The sequence below is a fragment of the Petromyzon marinus genome, chromosome 63, assembly GCF_048934315.1.
Source record: "Petromyzon marinus isolate PM22_M1 ecotype Great Lakes invasive population chromosome 63, UKy_Petmar_22M1.pri1.0, whole genome shotgun sequence".
Taxonomy (NCBI): Eukaryota; Metazoa; Chordata; class Hyperoartia; order Petromyzontiformes; family Petromyzontidae; genus Petromyzon; species Petromyzon marinus.
In genome coordinates this window covers 5,628,324-5,648,339 of record NC_133729.1, presented here as the reverse complement: position 1 = coordinate 5,648,339, position 20,016 = coordinate 5,628,324, and the positions used below count along the sequence as shown (strand labels likewise).

Sequence of the window (20,016 nt, the reverse complement as noted above, 5' to 3'; positions counted from 1 at the left end):
GACACAGTACATGCGACAGGGTGACACAGTACGTGCGACAGGGTGACACAGTACGTGCGACAGGGTGATGCAGTATGTGAACAGGTGAAGATATAACTTTAGAAAACGCTCGTTTTTGTGCAACTAAGAAATAAAGAAACAGTTTTATTTAAGACAACTCAAACACGCGTCAGACCTATTGCTCCCACAGCTTAAGGGCGTAGCTTATTTTCTAGTACAAGAAAGCTGCGCCTATAAGGACAACCCCACGACCATGGCTGCCTGTACTGTACAACATCCCCCCGCCAAATATTCGCAGCCAAGATGCTAGACAAACTACACGTGGCACTAGCTTTACCCCTTCACGTCGAGATTTTCCAGCGACCAACTGTGTGCATGAAGTCCCGACACCCAGTGTCGGCAATACCACAGTCCGAAGTGTGGAGTATGTGGGATACCCGCACTGTCTGGAGTGACGAATGGAGAGCCGTGAATGTGCCGAACAAAAACCTCAAGTGGTCCATCCGTCCAGATGACTGGTTTCGACCTCTCAAGGCACCAATGGGTGGAGTTAAACCGCTTGCAGTGTGACCAGGGAGTTGGTGGCGCTTCCGAAATTCGATGGGGCCTACGTGACAGGTCACTGTGTGAATGCGGGGAGCAGGACACCATGGAGCACATTATTTTCGGCTGTGAAGTGCGTCTGTGCAGAGTGGTTGCCCCACACGTGCTGGAGGAGGAGGAGGCTGCAGAGTGTCTGTGTGGCAATGTGGGCTCACGTCCACTCAATATAATGAGAGCAAGAAGCTCCAGAAAAAGTTAGGTACAGATGTAAGTCAAGTTTATTTTCATCTCAGTGCCAAACACGCACTTGAATCGAAAAAGACTGTAAACATGTGGGAGCAAGATTCGCAAAACAACTGTTAGGTTCAGGTGCAAGTGTAGTGGCATCGGGGATGTCACTATATGGTATCGGCCCGAGAGGGCCATGGCGTGCAATGTCCCTACATCGCAAACATCACCGGGTGGGTTGGTGTGTGATGCCGGCTCTAGCACAGCACGGTGTGCGATGCACTGTCATCACGTACACCCTTTATGCGGGTGTAGTACCAGGCATAGCGGGGCTTGGTGAGCGCTGGGATAGCGCAGACACCACGCATAGCGTGTAGTGTGGGCTCCCACAAAAGGGAGTGGGGGAGTGTCAGTCCAGGGGCAGGGTTGCCTCAAGCCATGGCATTCTGGTTGACCGCGTAAATCTGTGATCCGGAGTGTCCACAGAGAGGGCCCCAGGTGGGGGGGCTAGGGGGTGATCACGTGTCAGGGGAGAGCTCTCGAGAGGGAACAGGAGGGAGCTTGAATATGCGAGAAGTCGGGCGGGGCCAAGGGCAGATTGGCCCCAACCCGGGAGGATATAAGGTGGGTCCCTGCGAGGGACCAGGGTCGCTGCATTCTTCAAGCTGGAGCTCCACGTCTACAAGCTGGAAGCTATACACTCTTTGGTTCTATTCGCTAAAGTCACGTAGGTAAAAAATAAAACAACAAAAATCACGACGTTTCGGCCACAACACAAGCGGCCTTCATCAGGTGAAGGGATTAGGCTGTCTCGAGGGCAGCGCTGGAGTGAAACACAGCCACGCTCAGACCGCGGACCTTTAAGCTGTGTGCGAGCAAACAAGGTGTCCTGACAAAGGAATCAACATAAACATTAGCATTTAATTGGCCGATTTTAGAAAAGAGGTGGTGTACGTACTGGTGGACTTGCCGTTTGGCGTGGGGGGGGGGGGGGGGGGGAGTGGTAGTTTACCTATTGATGTTGTGAAAATGGAATTTATAAGAGCTGTGAAAGTTTGGGGTACCACTACTTGAAAAATATACTCTACCATTTAAATTAGTTTAATGTTTAGGTCGATTTAGAACATCTTTCCGATGGTTGCTAAATTTGAAACCATCTTCTCGGTTGAAATTGTGTCTGTGTTTGTAGATCTGAATTGCCTCGTGAACAAATCTCTGATAAAAACCCGTGGGTTTGCAAAGAACCTTGGTATCGGAGAAAATTATATCGTGATCACCCACAGCGTTGTAACAGTGATCAGCCACGGCAGAAGAATTCGTTTTGCCATGTTTCAAATCTGATTTGTGCTCGCGAATTCGGTCAGAGACATGTCGCTTTGTCTCCCCGATATAGCAATCACCACAGGTACAACTCAATTTGTAAACCCCGGGGTACTGTAATTCAGGAATGATATCCTTCACGGATGGGATCAGATCACGAATTTTGTGTACTGTATTGAACCGGACCTGGATCTTGTGTTTGTTTAGAATTTTGGAAATCTTTTTAGTAACGCCTGCTATATATGGTAGTGTGATGGTTTTGACCGGAGTATCAAGTGGTTGTTTCTGTATGGAGGGAGAAACAGCTTGGCGGATGGTACGGTCAGAGTAACCATTCCTTTTGTGGGCCAGGTGTACATGTTTTAATTCACTGGTCAGGTGGTGTTGGTCCGAAATGCAATGAGCGCTATGGTATAAAGTTTTGATGAGAGAATTATTTTGGGCTGAGTGGTGGTGGGAATCAGGTTTCAAGTAGGAATCTGTTTGGGTCTGTTTCCTGTAGACAGAATGTCCCAATGAGCCATCAGGTCTCCTCTCAAACAGAACATCTAAGAATGTAGCTTGCCATCTTTCTCCACTTCCATGGCGAATTTGATGGCGGGATGTCTGGAATTAATGTGGTGTAGGAAAAGGTTCAGAGCTGGGAGGCCATGTGGCCAAATGACGAAAGTGTCATCCACATATCTCTTCCACAGAGAAGGTCTGAGGGTGGAAGTCTGGATGGCGTCTGATTCAAATTTCTCCATGAAAATATTGGCTATCACCGGTGGCAAGGGGGATCCCATGGGGGTACCCTCATTTTGTTTGTAGAAAGAGCCATTCCAAGTAAAGTAGGTATTGTTGAGGCAGTGCCTAACCAGTGCAGGTGTGTCGGGGTCTAGTCTATGTTGGACCAAATTTTGAATTATGTCAATGGTATTAGGTACTGGGACCTTGGTGAACAAAGAGACCACATCGAAGCTGACAAGGATATTGTCAGGGGACAGTACAACGTCTTTGACCATAGAGACCAATTGGGCTGAGTTAAGTACTGCTGAGGCGGTCTTGCCAGTGAAAGGCAGCAAGGTATCTGACAGAAAACGGGCTAGTCTATAGGTAGGGGAGTTGATCGTGTATACGATGGGTCGTAGTGGGGTGCCTTCTTTATGAATCTTGGGAAGACCACAGAATCTAGGGGGTCTTGCAGCAGAAGGTTTTAGGGAGGGACGTTTAGTTGGGTCGATTAGGGAGGTCGAACTTGTGATGATCTTGTTGGTTTTTATCGTTAGGCTATTGGTAGGGTCATTTTTTTTTATTTTTGAGTAACTTCCATCGTTGAGCAGATTCTAATTTTGTTGTTGTATGAATCTTTATCCATAATAACAGTAGCGTTGCCTTTATCGGCTGAGAGGATGACTATATCACTTCTGTTTTTTAAATTCGCGAGTTCAGAGCGTTCATTTTTGCTGATGTTACTAATGGGTTTCTTAGCATTCTTAAGAATAGTGGCTATTTCAGCTCTCGCAACTTCTGCTTGGATGTGTCCTACGCCTTTGAGGGCTACATCGACCTGAGAGATGATATCATCTACTGATATGTGTTTTGGGGTGACAGCAAAATTCAGTCCCCTAGCCAGTACTGTTTTCAGATTGTCCGAAATCGGGGTGCTACTCTGATTAATGACGATTTTGTCAACATCTAGTTTTGTTATATGTGGAACTGGGTTCTTCTTTGATAGGTGGTTGAATTTAGAAATCAGGTTAGCTTTACATTTGACTGACAGTGACTCAGCAGAAGAAGCAGTCATGTTGTCTACGTGATTCCAATCAGAAGGTGAAATTTTTTGTGTTAACATTAAATGAGCTTGTAGGAGAGTCCTGTCTAAAGTATCGAGTTCAAATCGGAGCAGCCTTATCCTCTCTGAGATTAAAGATAGGCTGGCCTTAAACAGAATCTGTTTAGAATTCGGAGAAGATACAGCAGCAGAAGTGAGTGTGAAAGCGATGGGTATTACCTTGTGTAAGCAACCATTGGAAAGATGTTCTAAATCGAACTAAACATTAAACTAATTTCAATGGTACAGTATATTTTCAAGTAGTGGTACCCCAAACTTTCACAGCTCTTATAAATTCCCTTTTCACACCATCAATAGGTAAACTCCCCCCCCCCCCCCCCGCGCCAAACGGCAAGTCCACCGGCACGTACACCACCTCTTTTCTAAAATCGGCCAATTAAATGCTAATTTTTATGCTAATTCCTTTGTCAGGACACCTTGTTTGCTCGCACACAGCTTAAAGGTCCACGGTCTGAGCGTGGCTGTGTTTCACTCCAACGCTGTCCTCGAGACAGCCTGATCCCTTCACCTGATGAAGGCCGCTTGTGTTGTGGCCGAAACGTCGTGATTTTTGTTGTTTTATTTTTTACCTACGTGACTTTACCGAATAGAACCAAAGAGGATGGATCCTTGCAGTCACGAAAGCTTTAAATCTAGAATGGAAGCTCTACGTCCTACGAGGCATCAACACGCGGTCGGGGACCTGAGTGAGGGTCTGACCCTTCATCGCTGTAACTCCTACGTATAGAGTAGTTAGCTGGGTGGTCACCAGCCTAGGCTGCATCTGATGAAGGGGCAGTTACCCCTTTGTGTTAAGGGGTTGATGTTACAAGAAAAGTGTTTCCTCTAAAGAACAACGTCTGCGACTCAGTTGGACTCACCACACAAGTAAGCCCTGTGTTTTAGTTTAATAGGAAAATAAAGAGGGAGATTGAAGGAAGGAAACCAAGCTACAGATAAGTGGCAAGGATATTCCAGTAAAGTGAAAAAACGATTTACCAAACAAAATTTTAGCAAATGCAATGTTAAGTAGGAATAAAGAGGGCAGTTCTAAGGCTATGGGTGGGAGTCGGAGGAACGAAGTGTTACTTTCCGAAACTGGTGGATTTGTTTGAGAGGACGTTTAAGATAAAGACTGCCCAGTGATGGTCTCTCTGGATATTAAGGGAGGATAGATTTGAATTAATGTACAGAGTTCTATGGTAGGCGGTAGATGATGTCACAAAAATGAAATGTGGGCAGGATTGTGGCTACAACTAGAAATTAAGGCGATGTCGAGGTGTAATACAGCATCTGTTTCGGTATAAGTAAACATTATTTTGTTATTATCTTGTTGGCCATGCGGTCCATGTGTGTCCTAAAAGACAGTCTTAAGTGACGAATAATGCCGATATATATAAAGCTGTTAACCTTCTCAATAACTTGTCAGTGCAGAAGAACAATATGCATAGGTGGCGAGACAAGTTTGGGGCAGCCGGAGAATTACGTAATTTTTTGGCATTAACTCCTCCTGTAGATGCTGCTTTAACTCCTCCATGGAATTGTCTGGGGCCATCAAGGGCTTTAGAGTATTTAGCCAATTCCAGTAATATGTGCTGGAAACATGGGAGGAAACTTTCATATTCTGAGAAAACCCAAAAAACGAGAGGACATTGATGAGGGCTCCAAAAAAATAGATTCAACCCAAAGGCAGTCCTAATAAATGAAAAACTGTTGATATGAGCTGAGTCCATTGCTAGACCCAACGCAGAACAAGCCGCACAGCATATATCGACGTAATGCCCGATCTACAAATACGATGGATACGTCACAGCGTTACACTCCGCTATTTCTGACGCCGTTAACTGGCTTGATCACCTGAATGTGAAATTGTAGTTGTTGCTCTGCATGTACATCAGCCACACGAAAGAAGAAGATTGCTGTTCTGCTATATCCCAGCTGCTCTGCAATCTGTGGCCTGATGCACTGACGGTCAATCATCCAAACACAAACCAAGTTCAGCCCTGCCAAGCTTGCAAGATGCGGCAAGATTGGACACATGTAAATACGTTTAATTATCTGTTTGATGGAGTATAATCATTCACGCATACGATTTCAACACATTCATTAAAAGTAATAAAAGTGATTCCACAGCTCATTATTGTAATCTAATCAAATAACCTAATTACTATGATCTTGCAGGCTGTTCTCATCCACCTCAATACAAGCTATTGTACGCTCCTTCATTGACGAGAAATGCGTGCATACTAGATTCATGTAATTGCATTGCAATCGAAACACAATAAGTGGCTCGAAAGTTAATTGAACAGCGTGCCACTGCGACCAATCAGAGGGAACGCTTAGCCATTATAAATGGCCGAACAAGACACCCGCTGAGGTTATCTCGCGTGAGCATTAAGATGTCGGGTTTTCTTCGTTGGGTCGTGGTGCTCTGTGCTGTGGGTGTTTTGTCTGCGGATTCTGGGTTGGTGGGTGAGGATTTCGCACTGTGCTCACTGCATAGTCTCTCACTTGGAAAAAAAATCGTGGAAGGTTCCACAGAACTCCATGGGGAAACTCGTATGCAGTGCCGGATTGAATTGTTTTTGTTTATAACTGGTCATTACGCTTTTTGTTTAGTCGCAAAAGCATCATTGAGAATCGCGTCGCCTTTTTGCGTATTGACTGGCAATCTTCACACTAGGATGGATTTCGTATGTGAACCCATTTGAGTAAAATTAAACGTCACCCATCGTAAATTTCACCATTTGTGAGTTTTCCGATGTAACCTCCTGCTATCGGCAGTTTTTTGGTGGACCTTTTTAGCGTTAGAATGTTTAACCAATACCGATTTGTATGTTGAGCAGAACAATTTCGAGCTTGGTGTGCTGTAAGGTAGGGGTAAGCAACTCTCATTCCCTCTGTATTCCTTTGAACTTCCATCTGACTTTAGAATGAACTTAGTTTTTTATTTAAATTAAATAACTTTCAGTTACATTTCTTGGTTAGCAAAATGGGAGAAGTTTGGTCTTGACCTAGTGTGTCAAGCAAGCGTCATGACTAAACCGAAGATGCGCTGTTGCACGAGTGTACGAGCTGTTTCTAATCTTATTTTGATGGGACATTAACTTCCCTTTGTGTCGTTCTTCTCTTAAAGGACATCGAGCTGCTAATCGTGGCATGAGGGCGATCGATGATGAGGAATTGCCCCCATCTACGATCCCAACAGGTATATTCAATGCTTTGCACGTAAACATGACTGCCACTACAGTCCTCACACTTCTGATGCCTTGGACCATATCTGCACCGTAGGGTTTGTTGCGTCGTTTATTGCGTTCAATTGTGCAACTGCTGAAATTTTCCAAAGGTGGTGTTGAAATGATGTGCTTGGAGGGTGCAGGCGACAAGCAGGTGTGTGTATTGGTAATATTCATTGCAGTCTAATTAACCACTTCAAGGCGTGGTCATAAAAATATTGGCTGCGCTAATGTAGTTAAAGCTGTAGGTGGTTGAACCCATGCAATGTTTATCGGGTGCAGTATTTCGTGTACGAGACCTGCTCTGCTTAATGTAATGCACCAGCTCAAGAACGGACTAGTCCTTGAAACCACAGCACCAACCAGTTGGGAAAAAATAACCAACATTCAATGCACTGGCATTGGCTCTAAATATTTCGGCCTGCGCTAATGGTTATGGGTCTCATTTCAGAAATGTTTAAATGCCGCGCTTTGTTCTTCCTAATGAGTATTTTGCGATCTATTAGACCCACTTTGTATATCCATATGTGCTGCGAACTTTTGTGAAGCTGATGCCCTGAGTTTCCTAATGGACTGATGTACAGGTGTCACCTATGAGGTGCAGTGCGTCAATGAGAGGATGTCTGCCAAGATCGCGAAAAGCGTCCTGCTGGGCTACGGCGCTTCTGATCTCGTCATGAACTCTGCAACTCCTGCATGCAAATTGTCGGAAACAGGACCGTACATCACGTTCAACATCTCGCTCGGAGAATGCGGCACCTTCTTTGAGGTCTCTAATATCAAACTTTTTCCTAAGTGCTTTTTCTTAACTGCCTGCTTTTTAAAAACAAATCTAATGTGCCTTGTATCTTCCCCCCTACAGGAAACGAGCACAGACCTCGTCTTCTCTCAAACGATTTCTCTGCCCAGTACCACGTTTGGCATCATCACCTACGACTTCGTGTACATCATGGTCAATGCAATGTATGTAACCAAAAGCCATGCTTGACACGTACGGTCTCGCAGTCTTCTGAACTGCGTTCTTGCCATTCCACGTAATGGCGTGACCAAGCCTGCCGTGACGACCCTTCCGTTCATTTCCTGGATATTGTCCTGATTGGCATGCCTCCAAATTAAAGATCTAATCCAAAAGCTAAATTTGTCATTCGTTTCACAACTTGCTGCCGAACTGAAAAACATTGTTATTGGTACTTGTTCACGTGACCAAATGGATTACGTGAATAAGTACTTGATGTGCCATAGTTTGAACTGAAATCTACTATTGTAATGATAGGATTTAATGTCTTCAGACCTAAACACTGATGCTCTTCCCTTTATCCCCTTTTTATAATAGCTGCAAGATTCCGAGGACGAAGCTCTTGTCGTCTTCGGCACTCCAGCCCAACAGCACAAAGGTTGTGCTCAACCAAACCGTCTATGCTGAACTGGAACTGAAGATGGATTTCTACAAAAGCTTTACGTTCCTGGTGCCATACCTGCCCACCGACTACCCCCTAGTGGTGTAGCTGCGTCAAACCCTCTATCTCCAGATGTCCCTCAAGACTGGCCTCGGCCTTACCCTGTTCACCATCGACCTCTATGCAACTCCCACCAGTGACCCCCTTGATCCGCGGAAATACTATCTCGTGAAAGAGGGGTGCGTAGCTTTTCTGTCCTCTGGTGCTTGACTCTGCCTTAAATGTACTCGAGCCTACCACCTGTTTAATCTGTGGCCCTTCTCTCTCTAGCTGTCTGCGTGACAGCACCGTGAACGTCACCGTCACCGCCACTGCCCGCCGCTTCACCTTCCCAGCCTTCGCCTTCACTGCTCAAGATACTAAATACGTGAGCTCAACGTCCCACCATGCTAAAAGCGATCACGAGTTTTGCGTGGCAGGGTCTAGCCTTGGCGACACTTAGCCTTGCAACTTGCTCGCATTTGCGCCAAATTTAGGACTTGTGTTTTGGAATGGGTTTTTCCTCTTTAATCTACAATTGTATTGACGTCCACTGGCCAAACGGGTCCTCTTGGTGAAACATTGCTTACTGATGATTGAATTGCCCATGGTTAAACCTGGCAGGAATCTTTGTCTCTGGGGCATTCCCATCCCCTTCAATTGCAAATGCCTTTTTTTAAAAACCTCCCTATTTTCATTATGCTCTGCAGGTGTACGTCCACGCTGCAATGATAGCTTGCAAGGCTTCTTTGACTGCCTCTCGCTGCCAGCAAGGATGTCTGGCCAGGAAGAGGAGGAGCAGCTTGGAAACCGTGGATACCCCGGTCTACATCTTCACCAGAGGACCCTTTGTCTACAGCGAGGATGCCGCCCTATCCCGCTGTGCGTTGTCCTATCATTAGCGTCGTGCTGGTTTGCAAAGCAACATGATGATAATTTGCTTTTGATTTTGGCCATGTCTCTATTTCAATACTCTAGGCCCTTTTTAGCGGTGGAGTCAATCCAGCAAGCTACAATTGAGTACTTGCATATTTCTTAAATGATTTCCCAGTTTTAAGTGCATCTTGATGTGTTCTAATTGTTAAGTGTGTTTCTATGACGTCCAATTAACCCACTTTCCCCGTCTATTCTCCCTTTTACAGCGGAGATCCTAAACTACCCTGGTGTCGTGGCCGTTGCAGTGGTTGCTTCCATCATCCTCTTGGGCTTGGGTTTTGCTTCGAAGAGAATGCTGGCTAAGAAGTGATGCAGATGATTAACATGCACACACGGCATGGAATAAAGCAAGGATGCAAACGTTTTTTTGGCTTGATTTGTGCTTATTGCATAACGTCTACACCTCGTTGCCTTGCCTGCTTATCTCCTGGGTAGAAACTACAATAAACATTGCCTTGAAAGATCCAGTTTGGGTTGATCTTAATGCAAGCAGCTCCAATATAAGCTGACGCGTTAATCTTTAAAATGTAGCTGCCACAACCACGAGGTGTCTCCCCTGGAGAAGGAAAGCAATGCAATTGACAACATTTTGCTTCTAATGGATCGAGCGAGCATATCTTGGTACAAGACTCTCAAAATATAACGCAACATTAGGACTGGAAAGGTCAATTGGAATAAACTGATCCCCTGAATCAAAGAACATTGGCAATAAATGCTGTGACGTCTGTTGTCTCCGAAAACCCACGTGATCGCCACAGCTGACCCTTATCTGCCCCACGCCTAACGTGTTCCCGGTCCCCAACTCCAGTTTCCCATCAATATACTAATTTAATCGTGTATTCCACGCCTTTGCCACCACCATTTTACATCCTATTCACTATTCTCGTTTCCTCTTGCTTACCCATCTTGTGCCATATGGGGCTTTAAGATGTGTAAGATATGCTCAAAAGTATGCCACTGAATCTTTGTAAAACCTCAGTCCTATATACAGATACTTTCCATTCTTGGCACGAATGACAGTTAACCAAAACATGGATTTTGTGGATCCATTCCAAAAACAACTAATACGGGTGTAATGGCGATTGGACATGCATCTTATGAAGGCACTTTATTGAGGACCCGTTCACGGTAGCCGACTGCAATGGCCCTAATTCTTGCTTGTAACTCAACCATTCCATTCACAACTGATACTCCCGTCATTACCTCCAGTGGCCACTAGTGCACTTTGTGCATATAGCTCCATTGCCATTACATATGTGGAGTACAAAGGTGCATATTGCGTGGAAACAGACAGTGCGGGTCATGTTGGGTCGGCCTGTAACGAAGGCAAATACAATGCGGGTTTATGTTTGGGCAATTAAGCTGGGAGAGCCAAGGACGGCTGTGATTGTTTGGTACTATTGCCGGGGCCGGAGAGGCGTCGGGAAGTCTGGAGAGAAGCAGGTGTGTGATCACGCGGAGTGCCGTTGAGACGTGGACTGATTAATTGGGGCGTAATGAGAGCAGGGATAAATTGGGGGGTCGGCAATTGGAGCGGGAAGTTGGAGTTTGGAGACAACAGGGGGAATTGAAGTGTGGAGCGTTTGGGAGACAGAGTTTGGAAGACAGTGGAAGGGAGATGGAGTTGTGTGATGCCGCCGCCACGGAGCCGATCGGCGGGTGGCCCACCTGCGATCTCGCGCCCCGAGCGACGAGGCCGACATTGCTCCACCCCACCACCTCCCCACCCCCCCCACCGGAACACACACGCACGCACTCCCCCCACCATTAGAGCGCGTGGGGAGACACCCTGGCCGACAGGTTTTCACCCAGAAGCTCTCGTAAAGGGATAATCTTCACGGTTTCCTGCGGCCAGGGAATTGGACGGTCTCCTCCGACGCTAACACACACCGTGGCGCCGTGACTTGAGTAGAAATGACATGTTCACGGCGGGGCTGCCCCGCCACCGCGGTTAGTACGCACCTCACGCACACGGGTCGTCAGGGCAGGTAGGGAGGAGGGCAGAGCCACGAGCGGCGGGAAAGCAGGGTCGCCCTCTGGCTGGATGGCCGCTGAGCAGGTAAATTTAGATGCGGACGTCGCTGAAAGCAACGGCCCGGGGGATGCTGGGATACAGATGGGCCTACCGATTGGCGGGTGATCCCAGCGAGCTGATTGGCCCGCGAGTCGGCACCAGGTAGCCCTTTTGATGTTGAAAGAATAAAGCGAGTGAGGGCGAAGGAAAAAGGGTTTCTGGCTACTCGAGTCAACCCCAGGCCCGCCAACTCCCGAGTCCAGCCGCGCGAACGTCCGTGGGACGTATCGACGCGCCGCGAGGACCAGCCGGCAGTGACGACGAACCGTGAGTAAGGGAGGGAGAGATAGAGGGAGTTGGGACTTAGCTTAAAAAGAAAACCGGAGAGGGTAAAGGGGAGAAGGACAGGTAGAGTATAGTGCCGACTATCGAGAGATAGATTGGTCCTGCCCCGCCGATCCCGACTGACTCGGTTAAATAAGGGCTCGCCGACCCGGTGGAATAAATCGTCGGCGATTACATAACGGACTGGTGTGGTTTTTGCGAGGGTGTGGAAAGAGAGTGGAAGCGTGGGTGCGCTCGCTATTCGCGGTGGTCGCCGCGTGTGTGGAGCGGCGCCGCGTGGGGTGTGGGCGCTACAAACCGTCGGCGGCGGACTCCCCCATTGCGAGCGGATACCCAGCTCGCACGCATGCCCATCGCATAGCCCTTTAAACCCGTTTAACCCAATCCCCCAAATCGCCGGAGTGGGTACGAACGACGTCGCTTACCCTCCGACCTCTAACCCCCGGTTACCCGCGTGTGATTGGTGCGTGGGACTGCGCGGGCGGGGAGCGTCGCGTTCGGGTGCCGGCGAAGCACTAGCGGGCCCCAGGGCGGTCGAGGGCGATGCTTCACCGGCAGGAAACCCAGACTCGATGCGCCGACTTGATCTGCGCTTCGGTACGCGCGATGAGGAGGAGGCAAAAGCGGACTTAGAGGCACGCCGTCGCCAACCCGGCGAGGACCTGCGCGATTATGCCGAGGATGTGCGTGAGCTAACAAAGATCGCACGCCCGAGGTACACCACGGAAGCGATTGAGGAGCTGGCCGCAGAGAAAATCCAGCGATACTTAGCGCGCACGGCGTGGTGGCAGCCAGACGTGAACTGTACGCGCCTCCCCTTTGATGCCCTTGTCGAGCGCGTGCGCAAATGTGAAATAATTTCTAGCGAACGCGCACAGCTCCGAGGACTGGGACGGGAGCGCACCATCGCAAGTCTGTCCACCGAGGAGGAAGAGGAGGAACAGGAGCTCGCCAGGACGGTAGGGGGTCGGGAAAGGGGGCCTCCGGTATCCCGCGAGACCACCCCAGGATGGGTAGCGGAGATACAGGCGGGCATCGGGGGGATCGACAACAAGGTAACCCAAGTGGGTGAGAGAGTAACCCAAGTGGACAACAGGGTAACCCAAGTACGGGCACATATGACTACGCTGCAGACTACGGTGGAGACGGTTCAGACCGAGTTGGGAGGGCTGGCCGGGAGGGTAGCCCGACTAGAGGCGGAGTCTGGGCAACGATGTACGGGAGGGGAAAGAGGGAGCGGGCGGGGAGGCTCCTACGGGGCCACCGCCCTTCCCCGAGCATGCTACCTGTGCGACCAGCGAGGGCACCTGGTGAGGGACTGTCCCCAGATCGCCCGCGCTAGAAAGGCGCCGGGGTTAAAACGCCAACGCCCCCTAGAGGGTGGACCACCTTGGGGTGCAATCAACGAGGTCCCGAAACAAAACGACGATAATAATAATGGTAAGCGAGTGACACCCACACAGGTCACGGCCACAACACCCAAGGACGCGGTGAGGACGGGCGACTGGCTACGGGAGCTGGTGGCAGGAATCACGGGGGGCACGTCACTGGTGGAAGAACAGGTGAACGGGCAGCGCACCCGGATCCTACTGGACACGGGGGCCGTAGCCTCACTCGTGAGCGCCGCGCACTGCAGCGTGCTCGGGGTTGACGTGAGCCGCCTGCAGGCCCCGGATTGCGCGCTGCACACCGCGAGCGCAGCCGGGATGGGGTTGCTGGGAAGGATCTCCCTCGAGGTCCGTCTCGGAAACCAGGTGTGCACTCAGGAGTTCTACGTCTCGAGTGTGCTGTGCCACGAGTATATCGCAGGTACCGACCTCCTGGAAAAGCTGGGACTCAACGTGCAGCCCCGACAGCGGTGCGCCACCGTGGAAGGCAGCGGGGAACGGATTCCATTCCTGGGACAGGAGCCAAATCGCCCCCGCTTCACACCTGTGGCCGCTACCCTGACGACGGCCGTCACCATCGGGCCGCTCGCCGAGATGCTGGTGCCTGTGGCGACACCCTCGACCGACCCCGCACACCGACCATCGGGGGAGGTAATGCTAACTCCTCACCCGGAGTTGGAAAAACGATACGGGGTTGTGGTGTGGGGTCAGCCACGTTGGTAAACGCCGATGGGGGCCGATTGTTTATGCGTGTGTTTAACCCCCACGGCACCCCAGCAATACTACGACGGCACACCACAGTAGCCACCGTGCATCCCCTACACGCGCGCCACTCCAGCGACTCGGTATTTGCACTCTGGGCGGAGGACCCCGGTCGCCCCGAGGACCACCAGGACCTGGCCTGGCGAGTCGGCCCGACTCCCCACGCCGAGGTCGTCCCCCTTCTTGACGCGGTACACGTACCTTGGGCAGATTTCCCCAAGGGAGAGGCCGATCAGCTACGCGGGTTACTGCGGGAGTACGCCGACGTGTTCAGCGAACACGATTCAGACGTGGGTCGCACAGATCTCGTTAAGCACCAAATCGACACCGGGGCCGCCCGACCCATAAAGCTCCCCGCGTACCGCGTGGGCGCACCCGAACGCGCCCAGATCAAAGAGGCGGTCAGGGACATGCTTCGCGATAACATAATTCAGCCCTCGGCGAGCCCCTGGTCTGCCCCGGTGGTACTAGTAACGAAAAAGGACAGGTCAACCCGTTTTTGCGTCGATTACCGCAAACTAAACGCAGTCACCCTCGGCGACGCCTTTCCCATACCGCGTATCGACGACACCTTTGACAGCCTCGCCGGAGCGCGGTATTTTTCCACCCTCGATCTCGCGTCCGGGTACTGGCAGGTGGAGATGACGGAGGAGGATCGGCCAAAAACCGCATTCACCACCCCGATGGGACTATTCGAGTTTCGAGTACTCCCGTTCGGGCTCACCAACGCGCCCGCGACGTTCCAGCGGCTGATGGAGTTGGTGATGCGGGGCTTGCAGTGGGAGCAATGCCTGATTTACCTGGATGATGTGATCGTGTTCAGTAGATCTCTGTCTGAGCACTGGTCCAGGTTACGGGAGGTGTTCCAGCGACTGCGAGCGGCTCATCTCAAGCTCAAGCCGCGTAAGTGTTACATCGCACAGCGCGAGGTGGGGTACATCGGACATCGCGTCAGCGAGGCGGGGGTGCGCACCGATCCGGACAAGGTACGCGCCATAGTGGATTGGCCACAGCCAAGAAACCTGACGGCGATAAGATCATTTTTGGGGCTCGCCACCTATTATCGTCGATTTGTAAAGGGATTCAGCGAGATTGCACGCCCCCTCACCCAACTCACTTCCCCCAAGAACCCCTATCAGTGGACGGAGGCCTGCCAGACGGCCTTCACCACCCTCAAAGACCACCTCACACACACCCCCACACTGGCTTTCCCCGATTTTACCACCGACTTTATTTTGGACACCGACGCCTGCAGCAGCGGGCTGGGTGCGGTGTTGTCGCAGGTGCAGGAAGGAATGGAACGGGTGATTGCGTACGCCAGCCGGACACTGAGCGGGGCCGAGCTGAACTACTGTGTGACCCGTCAGGAATTGTACATGGTGATCTTCGCGTGTAAACAGTTTCGGCCGTATTTGTACGGCAGGAAATGTCGGGTGCGCACGGACCATTATGCTCTGCAGTTCCTCCTCACCTTCAAGGAACCGCGGGGGCAGATGGCCCGATGGCTGGCGCAGCTGCAGGAGTACAACCTGCAAATCGAGTACCGGGCGGGGCGGACGCATGCAAACGCGGACGCATTATCACGGCGACCCGCGGTGTGTGCTGAGACGAGGGCGGAGGAGGCCTGCCCGTGCTTCACGGGGGGACGTTGCCGACAGGCAACGGACCCCCGGGAACCCGCTGAACCTAACCCCCCCCCCGGCGAGAGAGAGTGCGGTATGCACCACAGAGACCCCCACAGGTGGAGGTGCGGACCCAGTCGACCGCCCGGCGAGCGCAGGGCCCACAACTCGGGACCCAGCGGACCACCCCGCCCCGATCGGACAGATCCAGGAGGACGTCGGCTGCGCCTTTCCGGGCCTGAACGACGAGCAGCTGAGGCAGACCCAGCAGCGGGATCCGGAGCTGGCGGCGGTGGAAGCGGCCCTGCGGGAGGGGAAAAGCACCCTACCAGGGCCCTGGAGCGGTTTGTATGCCCGGTTATGTGTGCAGAACGGGGTGGTACGGGAGTTAACCGAGGCCGGCCAGCCGGGGTGCATCTGTGTTCCCGCCCAGGTGCGACCCAAGCTGCTACAGCTGGTACACGACCACCCGCTCGGGGGCCATGACGGGGAACGGCGCACTCGGGAGACTCTGCGTCGCCAGTATCTCTGGCCCAAATTGACGCAAGATGTGGCCGCCTGGGTACAGGGCTGCCGCGCTTGTCAGCAGTGCGGACCGAAACCGGCACGATACCAGGTACCCCTAAGGCCGTTCCGCGTCAGTCGGACGAACCAGCTGGTCGGCATTGATCTCCAGAGGCCGTTCCCACGATCCCACCGGGGCAACCGCTATATCCTCGTAGCGGTGGAATACTTCACCCGCTACCCCGTGGCGGTGGCCATCCCCGATAAAACGGCCCTGGTAGTGGCCCGGGCGTTCGTGGAGCACTATGTACTTAAGCACGGGATCCCGGAGCGAGTCCTTACCGACCAGGGTAGCGAGTTCGAGGCCGAGTTGTTTCAGGCGCTGTGCTGGGAGTTCGGAATCCAGAAAGACCGAACCACGGCGTACCACCCCCAGGCGAACGGTATGGTTGAGCGTATGAATCAGACTCTGGCCGGAAAGCTCAAGCGTATGGCGGCCGCAAACCAACGGGATTGGGACGAACACCTCCCCTACGCCCTGTTCGCCTACGCCACCACGGTGCACACATCGACGGGACAAACCCCGTTCCTAATGATGTTTGGTCGTGAGTCTCGTCTACCCGCAGACTTGCTGTTCGGCATTCCTCCACCCCAAACGGAGGAAGGGAGTCGCCCCGTGGAGCATCTGATGGAGACCCTACGAGGGGTCCAGGACCGGGCCTACCCGCAAGAGGAGGCCGCGCATCGGCGACAGGAGCAGAGCACCCGATCCCGCGTGGAGCCCCCCCTTTTCTTGACAGGCACCAAGGTGTGGCTATACATCCCTCGTGTCGGGGCCGGACAGGTGGGGAAGCTGACCACCTACTGGCGGGGACCCTGGCCCGTGGTACGGCAGATCTCTCCCTGGACGGTATTAATCCAGGGTGGAGAGAGGGGCCGAGAAACGGTGGTTAACGTCCGCCGCTTAAAACCATGGAGGGCAGCCCCGGCGGGGGAGAACCTCGCCGCCCGAGTACCGCGAAATCCCGGTGCCCCTGCGCCACCCGTGCTCGGGGGCCTCGCGCACTACATGGGCCCCGCCGGGCCCCCAGCCCCGAGGCGTCCCGGCCCCGCCAGAGGACGGCGGGGACGCCGCCCCTTAAACCCCGCTGCCGCGTAGTTTGTCCCCCAGCCCCCAGGTGCCGAGGGACAGAAGGAGCCACTGGAGTGGAGAAGGAGACCGCCGCAGGAAACCCCGAGGATGGAGCCACCTTCCCCGAGGCCAGCCACGAGGTCCGGGCGGATCCCCCGGACCCCGCGGTGCTACCTCGTGGGCGCGGCCCAGGCGAGGTGCTCCAGTCAACCCGGGACGGGGACTGGCACCTCGGGGGGCTATGTGATGCCGCCGCCACGGAGCCGATCGGCGGGCGGCCCACCTGCGATCTCGCGCCCCGAGCGACGAGGCCGACATTGCTCCACCCCACCACCTCCCCACCCCCCCCACCGGAACACACAAGCACGCACTCCCCCCACCATTAGAGCGCGTGGGGAGACACCCTGGCCGACAGGTTTTCACCCAGAAGCTCTCGTAAAGGGATAATCTTCACGGTTTCCTGCGGCCAGGGAATTGGACGGTCTCCTCCGACGCTAACACACACCGTGGCGCCGTGACTTGAGTAGAAATGACATGTTCACGGCGGGGCTGCCCCGCCACCGCGGTTAGTACGCACCTCACGCACACGGGTCGGCAGGGCAGGTAGGGAGGAGGGCAGAGCCACGAGCGGCGGGAAAGCAGGGTCGCCCTCTGGCTGGATGGCCCGCTGAGCAGGTAAATTTAGATGCGGACGTCGCTGAAAGCAACGGCCTGGGGGATGCTGGGATACAGATGGGCCTACCGATTGGCGGGTGATCCCAGCGAGCTGATTGGCCCGCGAGTCGGCACGAGGTAGCCCTTTTGATGTAGAAAGAATAAAGCGAGTGAGGGCGAAGGAAAAAGGGTCTCTGGCTACTCGAGTCAACCCCAGGCCCGCCAACTCCCGAGTCCAGCCGCGCGAACGTCCGTGGGACGTATCGACGCGCCGCGAGGACCAGCCGGCAGTGACGACGAACCGTGAGTAAGGGAGGGAGAGAAAGAGGGAATTGGGACTTAGCTTAAAAAGAAAACCGGAGAGGGTAAAGGGGAGAAGGACAGGTAGAGTATAGTGCCGACTATCGAGAGATAGATTGGTCCTGCCCCGCCGATCCCGACTGACTCGGTTAAATAAGGGCTCGCCGACCCGGTGGAATAAATCGTCGGCGATTACATAACGGACTGGTGTGGTTTTTGCGAGGGTTTGGAAAGAGAGTGGAAGCGTGGGTGCGCTCGCTGTTCGCGGTGGTCGCCGCGTGTGTGGAGCGGCGCCGCGTGGGGTGTGGGCGCTACAAACCGTCGGCGGCGGACTCCCCCGTTGCGAGCGGATACCCAGCTCGCACGCATGCCCATCGCATAGCCCTTTAAAACCGTTTAACCCAATCCCCCCAATCGCCGGAGTGGGTACGAACGACGTCGCTTACCCTCCGACCTCTAACCCCCGGTTACCCGCGTGTGATTGGTGCGTGGGACTGCGCGGGCGGGGAGCGTCGCGTTCGGGTGCCGGCGAAGCGCTAGCGGGCCCCAGGGCGGTCGAGGGCGATGCCTCACCGGCAGGAAACCCGGACTCGGGGGGGGACAGCACAGGGGGGGGAACAGGAGAGCGGTGACCTTTCCCTGCCCGGTGAGGAGTGCAGCGGCGGCAGCTCCCACACTAGTGGGGAGTCTGGGAGCGTCGGTCCTTCGCGGACAGGGTCGCAGGCGGGAGAGATCCCGGGGGCCGGCGACCCTAACAGTTGGAGACGAAGCTTGGAACAAAGACGAAGTAGTTAGTGGTGGAGAGAGCGTAGCGATAGCGAAGCTGAACAAAGAAGAAGTAGTTAGCGGTGGAGAGAGTGTAGCGATAGCGGAGCTGAACAAAGACGAAGTAGTTAGTGGTGGAGAGAGCGTAGTGATACCGAAGCTGAACAAAGACGAAGTAGTTAGCGGTGGAGAGAATGGAGCGATAGCGGAGCTGAAGACGAGAATAGCCCGCGGTGGAGACAGCGTAGCGATAGTGGAGCTGAGACGAGAATAGCCAGCAGTGGAGAGAGCGTAGCGATAGCGGAGCTGAAGACGAGAACAGCCAGCAGTGGAGTGAGCATAGTGACGGTGATAGCGCTGAACAGGGATGAAGCAGTAGCAGTGGAGTGAGCATGGTGACGGTGATAGCGGTGGAGAGAACATAGCGACGGTGATAGCGGAGAGCGGAGACGAAGAAGTTAGCGGCGGAGTAAGCGAAGTAATCGTGGGAAGTAAGTGAAGTTATCGTGGGGTGTGGAGAGACAAAGGTGGCGAGCGAGTCGAGTGAAGCACGGCGGGCGAGCCGTGGCGACCAGGATACTGTGGAATGTGGAGGACATGCTGAGAGTTGTAAATAAAGCGGTGTTCGGAGAAAGACAGAAGTTGTCCGAGTTAAATCGAACATTACATATGTATAAATTACGTTTGACTTAAGAAAAGTGAGTTAAACAGAAGAAAACATCGTAGTAAACGTATTGCTCTTGTTAAAAAATTATATTTAATATAAACGATTATGCAATTTAGGCATAATATGCAGTTTCTGATTTGAAGTTGAAACAACACGTTTCCGTTTCTCTGCCATTACATAGCTTAGAAAATTTAAACTCAAGCTGGTTTCTGCCGGGGCTGTCGTAGCTGTAACAGCCGCTGTTCCTTGGTGTGACGTTGGACAGGAGCCTGACGTAGTGTTCTCGCCTAGATAAGACTTGCTAAGTTACCCTCGTCAAACTGCTGGCCTGGCTGGCTCAACGTGCGGTGC

At 52.7% G+C, this 20,016-nt stretch overlaps 2 protein-coding genes across 3 annotated transcripts in view; both read left to right on the top strand.

Moving 5' to 3' along the window:
- Nucleotides 1-20,016, top strand: part of LOC116956108 (ZP domain-containing protein-like) — a 129,031-nt gene that overhangs the window by 98,984 nt on the left and 10,031 nt on the right. The gene's annotated exons all lie outside the window — the stretch shown is intronic.
- Nucleotides 6,292-9,876, top strand: LOC142906329 (ZP domain-containing protein-like). 2 transcript variants are annotated; one of them, XR_012930146.1, is made up of 8 exons: nucleotides 6,292-6,376; nucleotides 7,041-7,112; nucleotides 7,725-7,909; nucleotides 8,003-8,103; nucleotides 8,474-8,776; nucleotides 8,868-8,964; nucleotides 9,287-9,458; nucleotides 9,719-9,876. XR_012930146.1 is itself a non-coding variant. In XM_076053908.1 (7 exons), the coding sequence occupies exons 4-7, from the start codon at nucleotides 8,670-8,672 to the stop codon at nucleotides 9,820-9,822; spliced, it is 480 nt and encodes a 159-aa protein (XP_075910023.1). In that variant the 5' UTR covers nucleotides 7,041-7,112; nucleotides 7,725-7,909; nucleotides 8,003-8,103; nucleotides 8,474-8,669; the 3' UTR covers nucleotides 9,823-9,876. The 2 variants fall into 2 exon arrangements, 1 of the variants encoding a protein (XP_075910023.1); XM_076053908.1 differs by lacking the exon at nucleotides 6,292-6,376.